The following is a 14,463-nucleotide window of genomic DNA, read 5'->3' on the forward strand; positions in this document are numbered from 1 at the left end:
ATTTATTTTCACAAGTCCATTCACTTTCTCCAACTTCGGAAGCAGAGGTCCAGAATGTGTTTTAAGAAAGCGTGATGTGTAGGGTCTTTGAAAGTGGATTGTAGAGTGTAACTGTGAACATATCTATCTAGATGATAGTAGAAGTGAGTGCTTGAGTATAAGCCCAGTTCACTGTGGGATTCTTCGGTGCCAATCAATATACCATTTCGACTCCTTTTGGAAGTGATATTTTAATGCTCTTTCAGTCAGAAAGTTCCTGTTTAAGGTAAGTTTGCTGTTCAAGGTCCATTTTGTGGAATGCTTCTTTTCTTCTGATAGATACAGGGCAGCTGCATAGGTGCTGATCAGACATTGTCTGGAATGTGTCAGGGAATGAATCATATGCAGTAGGCTGTAGATACGTTTCATATATTGCACAGGTGAACTATTCTGGGTTTGTCCCCTGGGGCTTGATACTTTTCCACTGTTATCATTAGAATAAACCATTGAGTTTCATAGGTGTTTACTAGGCTAATGACCTCAAGGGCCTTTTTAAGCCAAGTCATGCACCTTGAATCTCTGACAAGGTCTGATATCCTTGCTAAGTATAAGCAGGGGCTTGGGAGATGAAACATTTACAAGCAGGGGCCTGGGAGATGAACCATTTACAGGCTGCCTGTGCCAATTAAAGACATAGGTGACAAACCAGGGATGAATTTCCTGTTCCCCATCTAATTGTTCAAGTTACACTTGAATTGATTTAGGGAGGAACTCTGCTTCACATGGATGGGGAGCCTGTTCCAGAGTTGGGGTAGTCCCTGGGATACATAACCTATTTGTCCAGCAGGTCCTTTATATCACAGGCAAGGTTTAAGTCTTTAGAATGGATAATTATTTTGCTGTTTGTTTTGCAGATATGCAGGAGGCCCATCAGAATGGGGTCTTACAATACCTTGTATGCCAGGCATAGATCCCCTGTCAACAGCCTGTAGGAGACCGAAAACAGGCATACTGCCTTGATGTGGTCGGCATAGACCATGTTTCTTATAGTGAGGAACTTTTTTGGACTTTCCGCTTGTTGGATATGCCTAGTTAGGTACATACCAAATGAGGCATTGTACTCAGTGATAGGTCTGATGAATGCTAAATACAATGGAAGAATGACTTCCTTGGACCTAGATGACATACCTTTGTTTTTAAGCTGCAAAACATAGAATGATTTCCTCACTACTGTGGACATGCGACTATCAAAAGCTAGATTACTGTTAATGTGTGTTCCCACGTCCCTGACTACTGGGTCAACTCTTAAGGGTATGTTGTGAATACAGTAGCTATCAGGGATGGATGACTTCCCAAATGATACTATTGTGCAATTCTTGGCATTGAGTTTTAGTCCTTGACTCTGACACCAGTTGTTTGTCTGTGTCTGCCCTTCCTGGAGAACATTTGCATCAGTGTGGATTTAATGACAGCTCCTGTTTGCAATCATCTGCAAATTTAGTCAGCCAGAGGACATTGATATTGGCCTTGACTTCAGAGAATAAATGCTAAAATGGAAGATTGATCCGTGAAGAACTGCACTTGAGACTGGCCTCTTTGTAGAGGTGGACTCCGCAATTCCAACTTTCTGGGTCCTGCCTGTGAGCCACTTCACTATCCACTAGGTGACATAAGGGTTTGTACCTAACTTCTTGAGTTTATCACCAATGCCCGTGTGAGGTACTGTGACAGATGACTTGGCTGGTCAAGGTAGGCAGTGTGAACCATTTTGCCCTCGTCCATTGCTTTGGTGCCATTTCAAAGAAGTCCACCAGGTGGAGTAGGCATGACCTGCCCTTGAGGAAACCAAATTGGGTTGGGTACAGTATCTAGAGGTTTACTATGTTATTACTGATAATTTCCATGATACTTCTTTCCATGGCTTTGCATATGAGACATTCTCCATCCATAATAGAACCCAGTCCTCTGCTAACCCTTGTGTGCTGTACACACACTGGCTATGCTTTGTGTTTGCAGAGGGGCTTTCTGTCTCTCTCTTGTCATTCTGGATGAGGTATGTATAATGTTTCCCTCTGCTTTTATTTGGAAGTACTTGTAAACTTTGATCACAATTGTATTCGAGTCATCTTTTTCAAAAGCATTAGTTTTAAACACAATCCATGTTTGCAGAATGTAATTATGAGCAAATTACTTACTACTTTCTGACTGCCAAGCACTAGAAAAGATGTTTGGTGTCAGTTGGCGTTCCTAGTTAGTACAAATGGAGCAAATATATTATTAGCTAGATCTGTATTTTTCCAGTGGCAAAAGTTTACGCTAGTGTTATGCTATCATGCCATTTATCTGTTTTATATACTAAGTTTTATATGTGTGTACATACACGTATGCACAGTTGCTTTAATTATTGTAATTATGATTTTAATTATAATCATTTTCAGTTTGTTATACCTCTAGAAATAACCTTATTGACTGGAGGGGTCTATGTTATGTGGTTGAATGCTTAGGTGAGCAAACACCTAAACATTGACCACATAATATCGAAGGCAAAAAACATCGAACGGCCAAATTAACACAGGGAAAGATTTCCCTTGGGCGTTCGCTGTGTTTTGCCATTTTCTCCACTGTAGAGCGATCTCGGAGCTGGGATTTGGTATATTTAGTTGGGGGGGGGGTGTGGGGGGCGAAGCCCCTCGCTTAGTTTGGCTGTAAACTTTCTTTTTTTTTGGTGGCCGACAGTTCAATTTTCCGGCGGCATTCACTGTTGTGGGGTTCGATATTATGTGGTCGATGTTTAGGTGTTCTCTCACCTAAGCATTCGATCACATACTATAGACCCGACTGGGGGGGGGGGGGATTGCCATGGTGTGTAATTTAACTTTACAATCAGTGTTTTTACCTCCATGGTGTAAGTTTATGGAAAAGCAGAGCATACTGTGATGAAAAGAGCATTTAGTTTTATAATCTCATTGCTGTGATCTGCATTGAGAGCCTTCTGATTTTATGCTTTTTCGACCTTCTCTTCCAAGAATGTCGTTTTGTCCTTTGCTGAGTCTAAGTATGGTGTCTGCCAAAAAAGCAATTACTAGAAAATGGAGTTCAAAGTCTAAACCAACCACACTAGAAGCAATAAATATAGTAACAGAGATAAAGCAACTGGAAATAAGATCTTTAGAAAGGGGTAGGAGCAAATTACATAGAAAAAATTGGGAACTGTGAGAACAATACATGCTGAACAATGTTTTGGAGGAGGAATGAGGTTTAAAGGAAGGCAGGATTTGAATGAGCTATGTAATGTTTGACCGACATTGACTGGATAGAATATAAATGATGTATAATGTTTGCAACTAAAAATATGTCAGTATGGTTTGTTTTCAGTTATATAAATCTATGATTGCCTATGTTATAAGTAATAATTTAATAAAGACATTTCTTGTTTTAAAAAAGAATGTTGTTTTGTCTTTTTGCTATGTTATTCTGTGATTAAGTGGCCATCTCTTACACATTTTAAGTTATATTTGAATACTAGACTTAGAGCTGTAGCTCATCCTAAAGTTTCTGACTTAGGTGTTAACCTTGGCCTTCAGTATATTATAACACATACACACACTGCAACATGTAAGACTAAAACCCTGACTACGTCCAAGATAACACAAGTTGGAAATGCAGCTCAGACACCTAATGGAGCTGGTTGAAAAGGATGGAACTGAGAGAGACTGCTGCCAGCTCAACTGTCCAGGGAGAGGGAGGCTGCTGTGGCTCATCGTTTAGGTGATACCTAGCAGAGCACTAGGTTTTACACCCTTAGATCATGAGCCTATGAGCACGTGCTGCCACAGTGCATATGCACAGAGCGGAGGGGGGTGCAGAAGCATGCTTCCTGCAGCAGCCGGCATACAGCAGAGCTTATAGTACTGCCACAAGGGAAGAAGATATTCCAGCAGGAGAGGGATAGGATGCTGTACAGGACCAGCAAGCTGACCAGCTACCTACCACCATAGAGGAGCCTGCTGGGCTACTGGGCAGGAGAGATTGGGTTTTAGGGCTGTCACTTTGCCCAAGGCTATCCAGCTCTCACTGCACAGAGCAAATGGGCCAAGGAGGCACAGTTAGAGGAGTCATCAGGCTTGTCCTGCAATGGAAGAAAATAACTGACGGTAGTCAGAACCTGGATTTGAAGCTTTTTATTGATTTTGTACCTACCCAATGACTTTATTTTCTTATTTTCAGATATCGGTACATGTCATAGCGAACACTGTGCCACAGATAATCCTTTATGCTTCCCTTGCAAGCAGAAGCAACACCTAGTTTCACAAAAAGTTATACTGGTCTGTAGAGAAGCAACTTCAAGCATCAGTTATTAAGAATTCTTATGTTTCTTTCTGTTGGTATTTTTGAGGTTGGACTATAAAGAAGGAAAAGCAATTTGAGATGAGAAAAAAATGATATTCAGTGGAACTGTACTTTAATGTGTTCTAATGACAGTGTACTGGTAAATGATCATAAAAGTCTAAGATATCCTTTTGTGAAAATAATCTATGTACTGCTTCTTAGCCTGTTTATTCTAAGATGGCAATTTGCCCCATAATTCTTGGACATTGTCAGGAAGGCAGATGCCATCTACTTTCCCTTAGTATTTGTGAAAATTTCCATTCTTACTGAGTGTATTTGGATTTTACTAAAGGAAATCCCTGTACAAGGCATTTAATGCTTTGCCTTATGCTTGCTGAATGCTGGGATAAGCTTCAGCTCCCTTCACCCTTAATTGAAAAAAGCAGAAACTTAGAATGTAAGCATGAATCTGCAACACTGCAGAAGGGCAGGAAGGTGATGAATATCATTTTGGAAATAACACAACCAGTTGCTATAAGAAAGGTACTCCTAGAAAGCATAAGTAAGTAATAAAAATTAAACTATGAGGTATGTAAGTGTGACAAATGAGTTAATATGTGCAGTTGTACAAATTCTTCCTTTCAGGATACAGCCCCAGAAAGAGTGCAAGAGGAGGGGTGGCATTGGTTTTTGAAGACCAGTAGTAGATAAAGGAGATGCTTAAAGTTACTGAGCAGTTTGACCTAGATGATAGGCCAGAATGTTGTGGCTGTACAAATGATGGGTGGTCACATCACAAATAGAAAATTAGTGTTTCCATTTTAAGGATCCCTGGTAAAGTTCTGCCTGCTATATTCAATATGCGTAATTAATGAACACGAGGTAGTTTGTTGGAAGGAAAGAGGAATAAACATTATTCAGATCTGACATTTATGTAATTAAGTCTTCACCACTTGGCTTACAGCAGTGATAAAGCAGAATAATAGCTTGGAAAGGTGGTGCAGGTATGGTTGGGAACAAGTAAACAGCTGAAGGACCAACCTAGTGAAGAGGCAGAGAAGAGTCCTTACGAAGCTAAGATAAAGGGCATAGATAAGCTGCTGTACAGGTTGTTGTTAGAGATGGCAGTGCTGGCTGCCTAACCACTGGTAAGTTGCTGACACGTGACTAGCGATTGGCAATGAAGGTTCCCATGTATAAAGATGAGTTTAGGAAGTTATAGGCCTGTTACTGCCACTTTCATTCTAGAAAAGGCCAAGGGAAATGTTTGGGGTGGGAGGTGATGGATTCTTGAGTGGTAGACATTTGTTCAGTGGTTGATAGGGTAAGTGCACACAACAGACGTGTTGTCTAGTTTGCTAGTGAGGTGGCCAAGGGAGCTGTCTGATATTGCATATTTAGCCTTCAGCAAAATGTTTTTACATTATGTGTTATTAGGGTGGTAGGAATATTAATGATGGGTTCCATAATGGTGGAGAGGGCTACAAGCTAGGCATAATGGTGGAATCAGAGGACATCTGTTATAGGAGAACTGTGAGAAGAAGACTCAATAGCAATTGAAAGTAGCACAATGATTAGCGCTGGGACAAGCCTTGATTGTTGGGTTTGTGTTCGATATCACATTCATTTTGGAGAGCAAGCACATGATGCAAACATTGGTATGGTAATCATTGATTGGGAAAGATGGCCTTCAGAAAAACTTGCTGCTGCTAGTATTGTGAGTAGATAGATGGTGGCTGAGATATGGTGAAAATAGGTGCAAGGTTATACATCTGGGAAAACCAGTGGAAAAAGTATACGCTTGATGACTTGTAGCAGGTCAGCATTTGCAAATGGGGACACACATATACCTTTATAAATTGTCTGTATGTGTTCGCAGGCTTTGGCTCATGGGGGGGGGGGGGGTGGTCCTGCACCACCATCCTGTGTGACCATAAGCACAATGCAGTCAGTAAAATATTTTGGGTAATAATCAGTCCTGATTTGAAGAGATTACTAAAGAAAACTAGTTAAAGAAGATCATGGGGTGCACAGCTTAAGAAGTACATTCCAAAACTACTGAGATCATTCTTGCAAGTGGTAAGATCACATCAGGGGCACTTTGTATATTTCTAGTTCATGTTGATCTTTTGGCAACCATTCACCTGAATTCTGATGGATTTAAAACACACACACACACACGCACGCATGCACGCACGCACACACACACACACACACACACACACACACACACACACACACACACACACACACACACACACACACACACACACACACACACACTTTCAGTGAAAATCAGAGGAAAGTTTTTTCAGGGGCAGGTCACTATCTGCACCCACCATGAAGGTAGACCCATACCTCTAAGCTGTTCAAATTTTTGCAAAATATCCATATTGTTGTCTCATATTTTTTCTCTGTTCCTAATAAAATTTGTGGTTTACTGGCAAATCATTGATGACTAGTAAAGTAATGTCTTTTGGCTTTTCCCAGTTAGGGGTCGCCACAGCGGAACACCGGCCAACTTATGATTGGCAGTAGATTTTTACGGTGTCGAGGTGCCAGCCCGATGCCCAACCTTCAAAGAAGGCACACCCATTCACACATGTACCTATCTGCATGTCTTTAAACATCACTCGACCGTGGGGAGGACATGCAGACTCCACACAGAAGGCACTCCAGCCGAGAATCGAGCAGGAGAACCTTTTGCTGCGAGGCGACAATGCTAACCGCTGCACTACCGTGGCCCTCAAATCACTGATGACTAAAGGCACTAAATAATGACTGACATTTTAGTTTCAGACTTCATATCCTTCAGAAAAATGTATGCTAGTGTAAAATCTTTTATTCTAGCAACTTTCTAAGTTTAGAAGATCAGAATTTAAAAATTGTCCATAATTTTTGGTCTTTGAATTCTTGCACTAAAATGTTGAGGGCTATGGGTAGACCCCTCACACCCCAAGGTTTATATATATCTACTCTTAGGTCACAGTCACATAACAGTGGAGAAATAGAAAACTCGTCTGTCATTGAAAGTGGTTTCATTGACTTTACGTCAGTATACTGGCATTCAGAAAAAGAACTGTTGGTAGGTTAATACGCTCCTTTACATTTCCTGAGTTCATAGAAGTGAAGGGAAATTAGGGCCAGTGGACTGCAGTTCTGCTACCATAAAGGATTAAGCATATGAAGGGGCTGAAATATGAGCAGACACTTGAAAGGTTGAATGTATATACATTAGAAGAGACATGGGGGAGCATAAAATGTGGGCATACCATATTAGAAACAAGCATACCTCTCAACTGTACAGATTTAAGCAGATTGGGTCAGTTTTTCATAAAATTGTGGTTTTCTGGCAAATTAGTGGCAAATCATTAAAGACTGGTTAGAAAATAATGATAGACATTTGAGTTTCAGACTTCATACCCTTCGGGAAATTCATTCCAATGCAAAACCTGTTATTCTATCAACTTTCCAAGTTCGTAGGAGCAATACTTAAAAATTGTCCATATTTTTGGGCTTTTGTACCACTTTTGTTTATGGTTTTGTCCAGATTTCTTGCTCTAAGAGGTTGAGAGGTATGGAAACAAGTGATGGGGAATAAAAAAATAAATTCCTTTTTTTCCCATAAGACTTAGCAAATCCATAGTCATCAAATTATGTTAGTCATTTATTTGCGATGAAACATGATCTGAAACTCGGATTCATCAGATAATTGTGCCCACAAATTTACTATATCGTATCAAAACAAAATAGGTATACTTTTTCCTTTAAACTATTATGTGTTTTTGGGTTTTTCCTTTCATGTGAGAAACTAGCTTATGTTGTAAAATATAAGAATCTCTAGATTTTTTGAGTTTTGAATGGGTCTTATTTGCAGATATATCGGCGCACAAAAAAATTTACAGCCAAAGTAGTTAATAAATGTATTTGCTATTTGTTTGCCAGGTAGGTAGACTGATCTACTGACCATTTTAACCATGATCCAAGCGCAAAGAGCAAGCAGAGGCAGTAAAAGGCAAGACTATGAATTATAAATAAACTGTGTGTAGTCAGAATACACAGCATGCAGAAGTTAAAACAATATTGTAACAAGAGATGTGTTGCACATAAATCACAGAATATGCTGACAACAGTTGTACTACAAAATGAAATAAATATGTGACTATACATAATTTGTACAATAAATGTGTACATTTCAATTCATATGTAGATATTAAAATAAAATATACTAATATATATTATTGATTATGGTTTGCCTACTCACCCATTATCATAAAAACACGTGCACATTACTTCTTTCTGCTGATGTTCTCTCAGTGGTTTTGTAAGGATTCCAACGTTTCCTAGTTTTCTACTTCATTTGGGAAGTGGTTCCACATGGCATGCATGATCCTGGAAAAGTCTTTCTGACATAGCTGTTTTGAAACTAGGTCAGGCTAGCATGAGGTTCACATCTCACCTTTTTCTTAAAGAGTAGAATTGTTTTCTAAAAGGAAGTTTAACTCTCAAAGGTTTGTAATAACTTAGATTTATTATATTGTATAGTAAAGTTCCTAAGAGAATGGTAGCTTTTCTTGGAAGTGAAAATAATTTCAGACTCTTTAAAAGAGATGAAAATGATGTGTGGGTGCATCGGTCAATAACATGGTATCTTTGCAAATTTCTGTGTTGTAGAAAATAGCATGGCATTATTTTTTGGGGGGAGGGCTATTTTTATAAGTTTGTTTGCAGACTGAATATGATTTACTAGATTTAATCAGCAATGTATCATCTGCGTACATGATAACATCAAGAGGGAGTAGATTAGAACTAAGAAGGGACCTAAGAACCTTGGGGGACTCCAGTACTGAGGATCCCATTCTGTGAGAAGGCTATATTTACATTAACTTGCAAGGTTTTATATTTGAGGTAGTCTTGAAACCATTTGATTACATTGTCACCAAAATTAATCCTTAGTAATTTGCTGAATAGTGTATAATAGTTAATGGCCTCATATGTTCTAGTTATGTCTACAAACAATCGAGCAGTAATGAGGCCTTCATTGATGTTACTGTAAATTGTATCAGTAGCAGTCAGTATGGCTGTTGTAGTGCTAAAGGTGTCACAAAAGCCATGTTGACAGACAACAAGTAGGCCATATTTATTTATGTCCTCAAGTAACTGCTTTTAAGTTTTTTGAAGATTTTTGCAGTTTAGTAACAGAAAAGTATGTGCAATATAAAGGTAAGTTAATTATTTTGTACATTAAAATGTAGCTGTAGGAATTACCTGATGTATCTGAATGCTGTTATATAATAAAACGATCATGTACTTAAAGTTATATTTTGAAATTTCAGAAAAGAAAATAATAGCTGAAAGGATTCCAGTCCCATCTAGTCCTGTTCCTATTGCAACTATTGATCTGGTTCCACAGTCAGAAAACTTTGCTCCTCGATTTGAGCCTAAACTCCCTCCCAAGAAAACTAAACACCAAGAAGAACAGGAAGATGTGAACAAACCAGCATGGATGATTAGTTCATCTCCTTGGGTGTCCATTTCCTATGCCCTGTATCAGATTAAAGAAATGCTAAACCAATCCAAAATCAACCAACTTTCAGAGAATCAACCTCTGCAGGTAGGACAGCCGTGTTTGTTTAGAATGTTTGTTTTTTCAGTCAATCTTGACTGCTGTTGAACGAGATAGTATTTGATAAGCAGTGGTGGATTATTAAAGTGCAGTGTAACAGTTCTTTACATGGAAAATAATTTTTCATTTAATTATTCACACCACATCGACTCTGTGAGAGTTACATCCATAATATGCTACGTATGTTATCAGTGTATCCTAAGCCTTCTTATTAAAAAATATATGGCATAGTAAAATAACACAAGTAACTGTCAAGTTTTTTTTTCAGGTGACAGCAAATGCTGGTAGAAAACAAAAAGCTATAATCAGTAGTGCTCTTATCCACAAGATTACTTCTGTAAAGAGACTAGTTAGTTTACCAAATAATTTGCTTGCTCTGTATACTATAGTAAAACCCCCAAATGATTTTTAAGAAAATAGTCACAGATAATTGCCATTACCTTAAAAACTAGACATGCTTTGTTCTTCATGATGAGACTTTTTATATGATGACGTGATGACATGCAATTTTTTGATAAACAATTTGCTTTGTATATTTATTAACAAAGAGGTAAAAATATGTATGTTTTTCATAAATAACATCATACATCTGTGTCCATACAGTTACGTTGACTTTGGAAAATAGCGTCTTTAAAACTGCATGTTGAATTTACAAAATATGTACTGTGCCATTAAAGTGTGCGCTTTCGAGTGGTGGAGGGGAATATTTTCACAAACAGGTAATCATGCGACACTTTGTACTAGTCAAGGGTTGACATAATGGTTAAGGTGTTTACCTCACAGACACAAGATCCAGAGTATGATTCCCACCTCTGGTCATTTTCTATCTGTTTATTGGCTAAGCACATAATAGTCTGCAGACTGATTGCCTAGTATGAACTACAAACTAATCACCAACTACTGTCATATAAAAGGAGGTACCCAGTCCAAAGGCTTCAGTAAGTTAGTCCCTCATCGGAAATATCACCTTGAAGAAAATGGCTGCTGTTTGGAATATATCTACTAGATTGCCTGTAACAATGAACTGGAATCAAAGGTTTACAGCTAGAACATTTTGGAGACAGACCACTTATTGGAGGGGCTGTATACACTGTGAAAAATTATCTAAAGTGTGTACCAGTGTTTGGTTTGTTGATTTGAAACTTAAAAACCAAGAATAGCTGCTGTTTTCATTGGATGTACACAACAAATCTATATTTTTTATAATTTTTTACCTTCAGTGTTCCTTGGACATTACACTGGTGGTGTGTAGTTGCAGTTTGCCAAGATATGTCATTCAAAGATCCTTGTAGTACCTTTGCTACCAAGTACAAACCATAGTTGGGCTGCAGTTTCCTTACAGCGCTGTTATTGTTGTGTCCCTGACGCATTTCTGCTATTGTTCCAGGATTATTTCCCTGACAAACCCAACCATAAAAGAGTTGCTTAAAAGGGCTGTGGAGTCACAAGTGGGGAGTACCAGAAACTGACAAAGCTACAGCAACAGAGAGTTGTGTTGGATAATGCAGCTGCCAACCTCAACATAGTTTTTGCTATGAGGAAACTAACCAAGGAGGATGACCTGGTTATGTTTGAAGGCTACATCATCCCAAAAAACTGGAACAGAGCAGAGTGGGCAAAAATCCTGTCATCCCAATTGATGGAAAAGGCTCTGGAAATGTATAGAAACATAGAGGGGTCTGCTTTAGGAGGTCTGTCAAAGTGAAGAAAGAACTTTTGGCCAGGGCTATGCACCTCTGAAGTCCAAGCAATATCATCAAATTGAAAATGTGTGATATTTTAGTAGTAGATTGGTTTAAAAGAGCTTTTCCTAGTATTATAAGAAAATGAGTATTGCAGCGTGAACCAAAGAACTCTGAAAAGCTAGTAAATTTAGTAGAGCAGTTATTAGTCTGTGATACAATGTATAAAAGTGAATTGTCTGATTATAAATGTAAACTGTAATAAGAAGTATGTGCCATCTTCTATGAAACAAAAAGCAGGAAGCAATATCTAATTGGGTTTCAAATGTGTGATGGTGGGGGGTCACATCCCTTAGTTCTGTGCAGCTAATGCCAAAGGGAACACTGATATTAGAAATGAGAAAACTGAAATAAATGCCTTAAATAATGTTATTTCTCTGGAGTTTGATAAGACTAGTATAGCTAGAATAACTGAATCAACACTATGTCATTGTGTTGCAACCAAGCTAATGAATTCTACTATTCTTCTTCAAGACCTGTTAGATTCTTGAAATATGATTGCTTTTGTTGGGGGTCTCCAAGCATGTAAACAGAAGAATAATAGAAAGCAAAAAGTAGAGGTAATATGCATTCAAGGTGATAGAAGAGAGTATTCTCTCATTTATGCAGAAATTCATACAGTTCTAGAGAAACATTTATGTCTGTGGCTGTAATCCCTGATTTAACTTATTATGTATACTAGGAAACAAGTTTTCCCTATTAAAGCACTGTGAAAAATGTGGGAGGAGGGAGAATCCACAAACACAATGTAGCAGGCTGATAACACTTAAAGAAATAGGTAAAAACAACAGCTTAATACACCCATTCAGTACTAAAAGTGGGGAAGGTATCAAGGCAGTGACACTTTTACAGACCTCTAGAGTCAAAACCAGGAGAAAGGGAGCTGGAATAGAATTGAAAAAGGAGGCTGAATTTGGCTATGGGTATACAGTAAAAAAAGATCCTGTTTGTTATCAGAAACATGTCCCAGTGATAGAATAACAGAAACCGAAAACTTTTTATTTATTTTAACTATTTATTTATTTATTTATTTTTTTTTGGGTGTTATATATTTATATTCATATTTATATATTGTGTATCTGTACATACATTTAGAGTTTTATACAGATATATATTTACATATATTCATCTATATATTTATTTATATATTTATATATACATGTTGTTCACAATGGGATTAGGTTTTTGACATAATTAATCAACTATCTTCTGTTCATTGTTTATATTTCTATATATATATGTTTATCTATATACACTCAGAGTGTTTTATATGCGCTTGTATATCTATTTATTTATATATGCATATAAGCCTGCTATAAATTAATAATATTCTATTGTTCAAGCATGTTTCAATATTTGATACAAAATGCAGTTGTGGTGATGGAAGGAATGTAATGGATGCAAAATAGTCTAATTAACTTAAAGCATACAGTGATTGTTTTAACGTCGACAATCATGATGTGTTTATACTGTTAAGAACACACATATATATTTATGTATTTTTCTACCTATTTTTTATAGGTCTGGGAATAATGTTGGATACTCTGTATTCCTTTCTTTCTTTTCTTTATTCATTGTGTCTTGAGATGTCTCTGTATGTGTTACCACTTGGAATAGATATTTGCTCTTGCAATAATTGAATAATGGATTGATTGCATATACTTTAATTAATGGATGAGGGTAATCATGAAATTCCACTATTGTATATAAACTTGATCAGTTACACTTGATTTTATGATCTGAAGAAGCGTATGCCACATACGCGAAAGCGCTCATCATTTTATTTGTTATTAAAGCTTTTATCGTATGTTTTCATACTTTGTTGCTTCATTTCCGTGTTGGGACTGGACGTGTTGCTTGCTCATCGTATTTGTTTTTGTGATGAACAGTCTCTCTTGGTATAAGCAGTTTATTATTGTTTGAATTCTTGTTAGAAACCGAAAACTGTAAGAGATGTCAGTATGGGAACTGAAGATAAACAGATGTGGATCCCTGAAGTAAGAATCAGGGAACGATTCAAGCCTGCAGAGAAACTTGCAAGAAGCGTTGGCGCTGAGACGGAGATAAAAATAGAGAAAAGAAGGGGGGTTCTTCATTGAAGACCCTCAGAACAAAGTGAATGCTCTAAGTGAGATGGGTAGGAAAATGCAGAGTTTTGAACCCATTTCTGTTAATGTAAAGCAGACATTTCAAATACAGGTACATTCTCAATAACAGGTACATAAATGTAAAAAAATGAAATAAAACTGAAGAACTGAACATAAAATGTATTCTAAAATGCTCAGTTGGAGCATTGGTGGCTCAGTAGTAGAATTCTTATCTGCCTCGCAGGAGGCCTGGTTTCAATTCCTGGCCAGTGGAAGAGTTTTTGGGGTTAAGCTTGAGTAGGCTTCAGATGGCTCTTAGACCAAGAGCCTGATAATCACTTTTAAACATATGAAATGCCCTTTTCAGAGGGAGGATAACAGGGAGAAAAAAGTGAGAGTCATATCCTCTCATATCAGGTCAGAAGGAGAGCTACCTAAATGAAAGCAGAGCACAAAAGATGCTTGTAAACATTGTTGGGACAATAAACTGGAAGGTCATTTTTGTCTAGAGCTACCTTTTGTCAAGAGAGACATAGAAGAAGCTGCAGTACCAGGGTTTTAGGGAGAGAAGCTTCACCTCCGAAGAAGTGATGTCAGAAAATAACCCTGACTTAAGTTGATTTACAGGTAGACCACGTAAAATTAAAAAAAATACAATAGGAATATGATACTTTAATCATGACAGGAGAAACTGTAACCG

At 37.8% G+C, this 14,463-nt stretch overlaps 1 protein-coding gene across 2 annotated transcripts in view; it reads left to right on the forward strand.

The window, feature by feature from the left end:
- Window positions 1-14,463, forward strand: part of MFSD6 (major facilitator superfamily domain containing 6) — a 790,692-nt gene that overhangs the window by 735,318 nt on the left and 40,911 nt on the right. For both annotated transcript variants that reach the window (XM_044075186.1, XM_044075184.1), the window contains exon 6: window positions 9,645-9,922. In XM_044075186.1, coding sequence (XP_043931121.1) covers window positions 9,645-9,922 — 278 coding nt within the window. The remainder of the gene's footprint in view (window positions 1-9,644; window positions 9,923-14,463) is intronic.

Source organism: Protopterus annectens, chromosome 6.part0, assembly GCF_019279795.1.
Source record: "Protopterus annectens isolate FY-2018-M chromosome 6.part0, PAN1.0, whole genome shotgun sequence".
Lineage (NCBI taxonomy): Eukaryota > Metazoa > Chordata > Ceratodontiformes > Protopteridae > Protopterus > Protopterus annectens.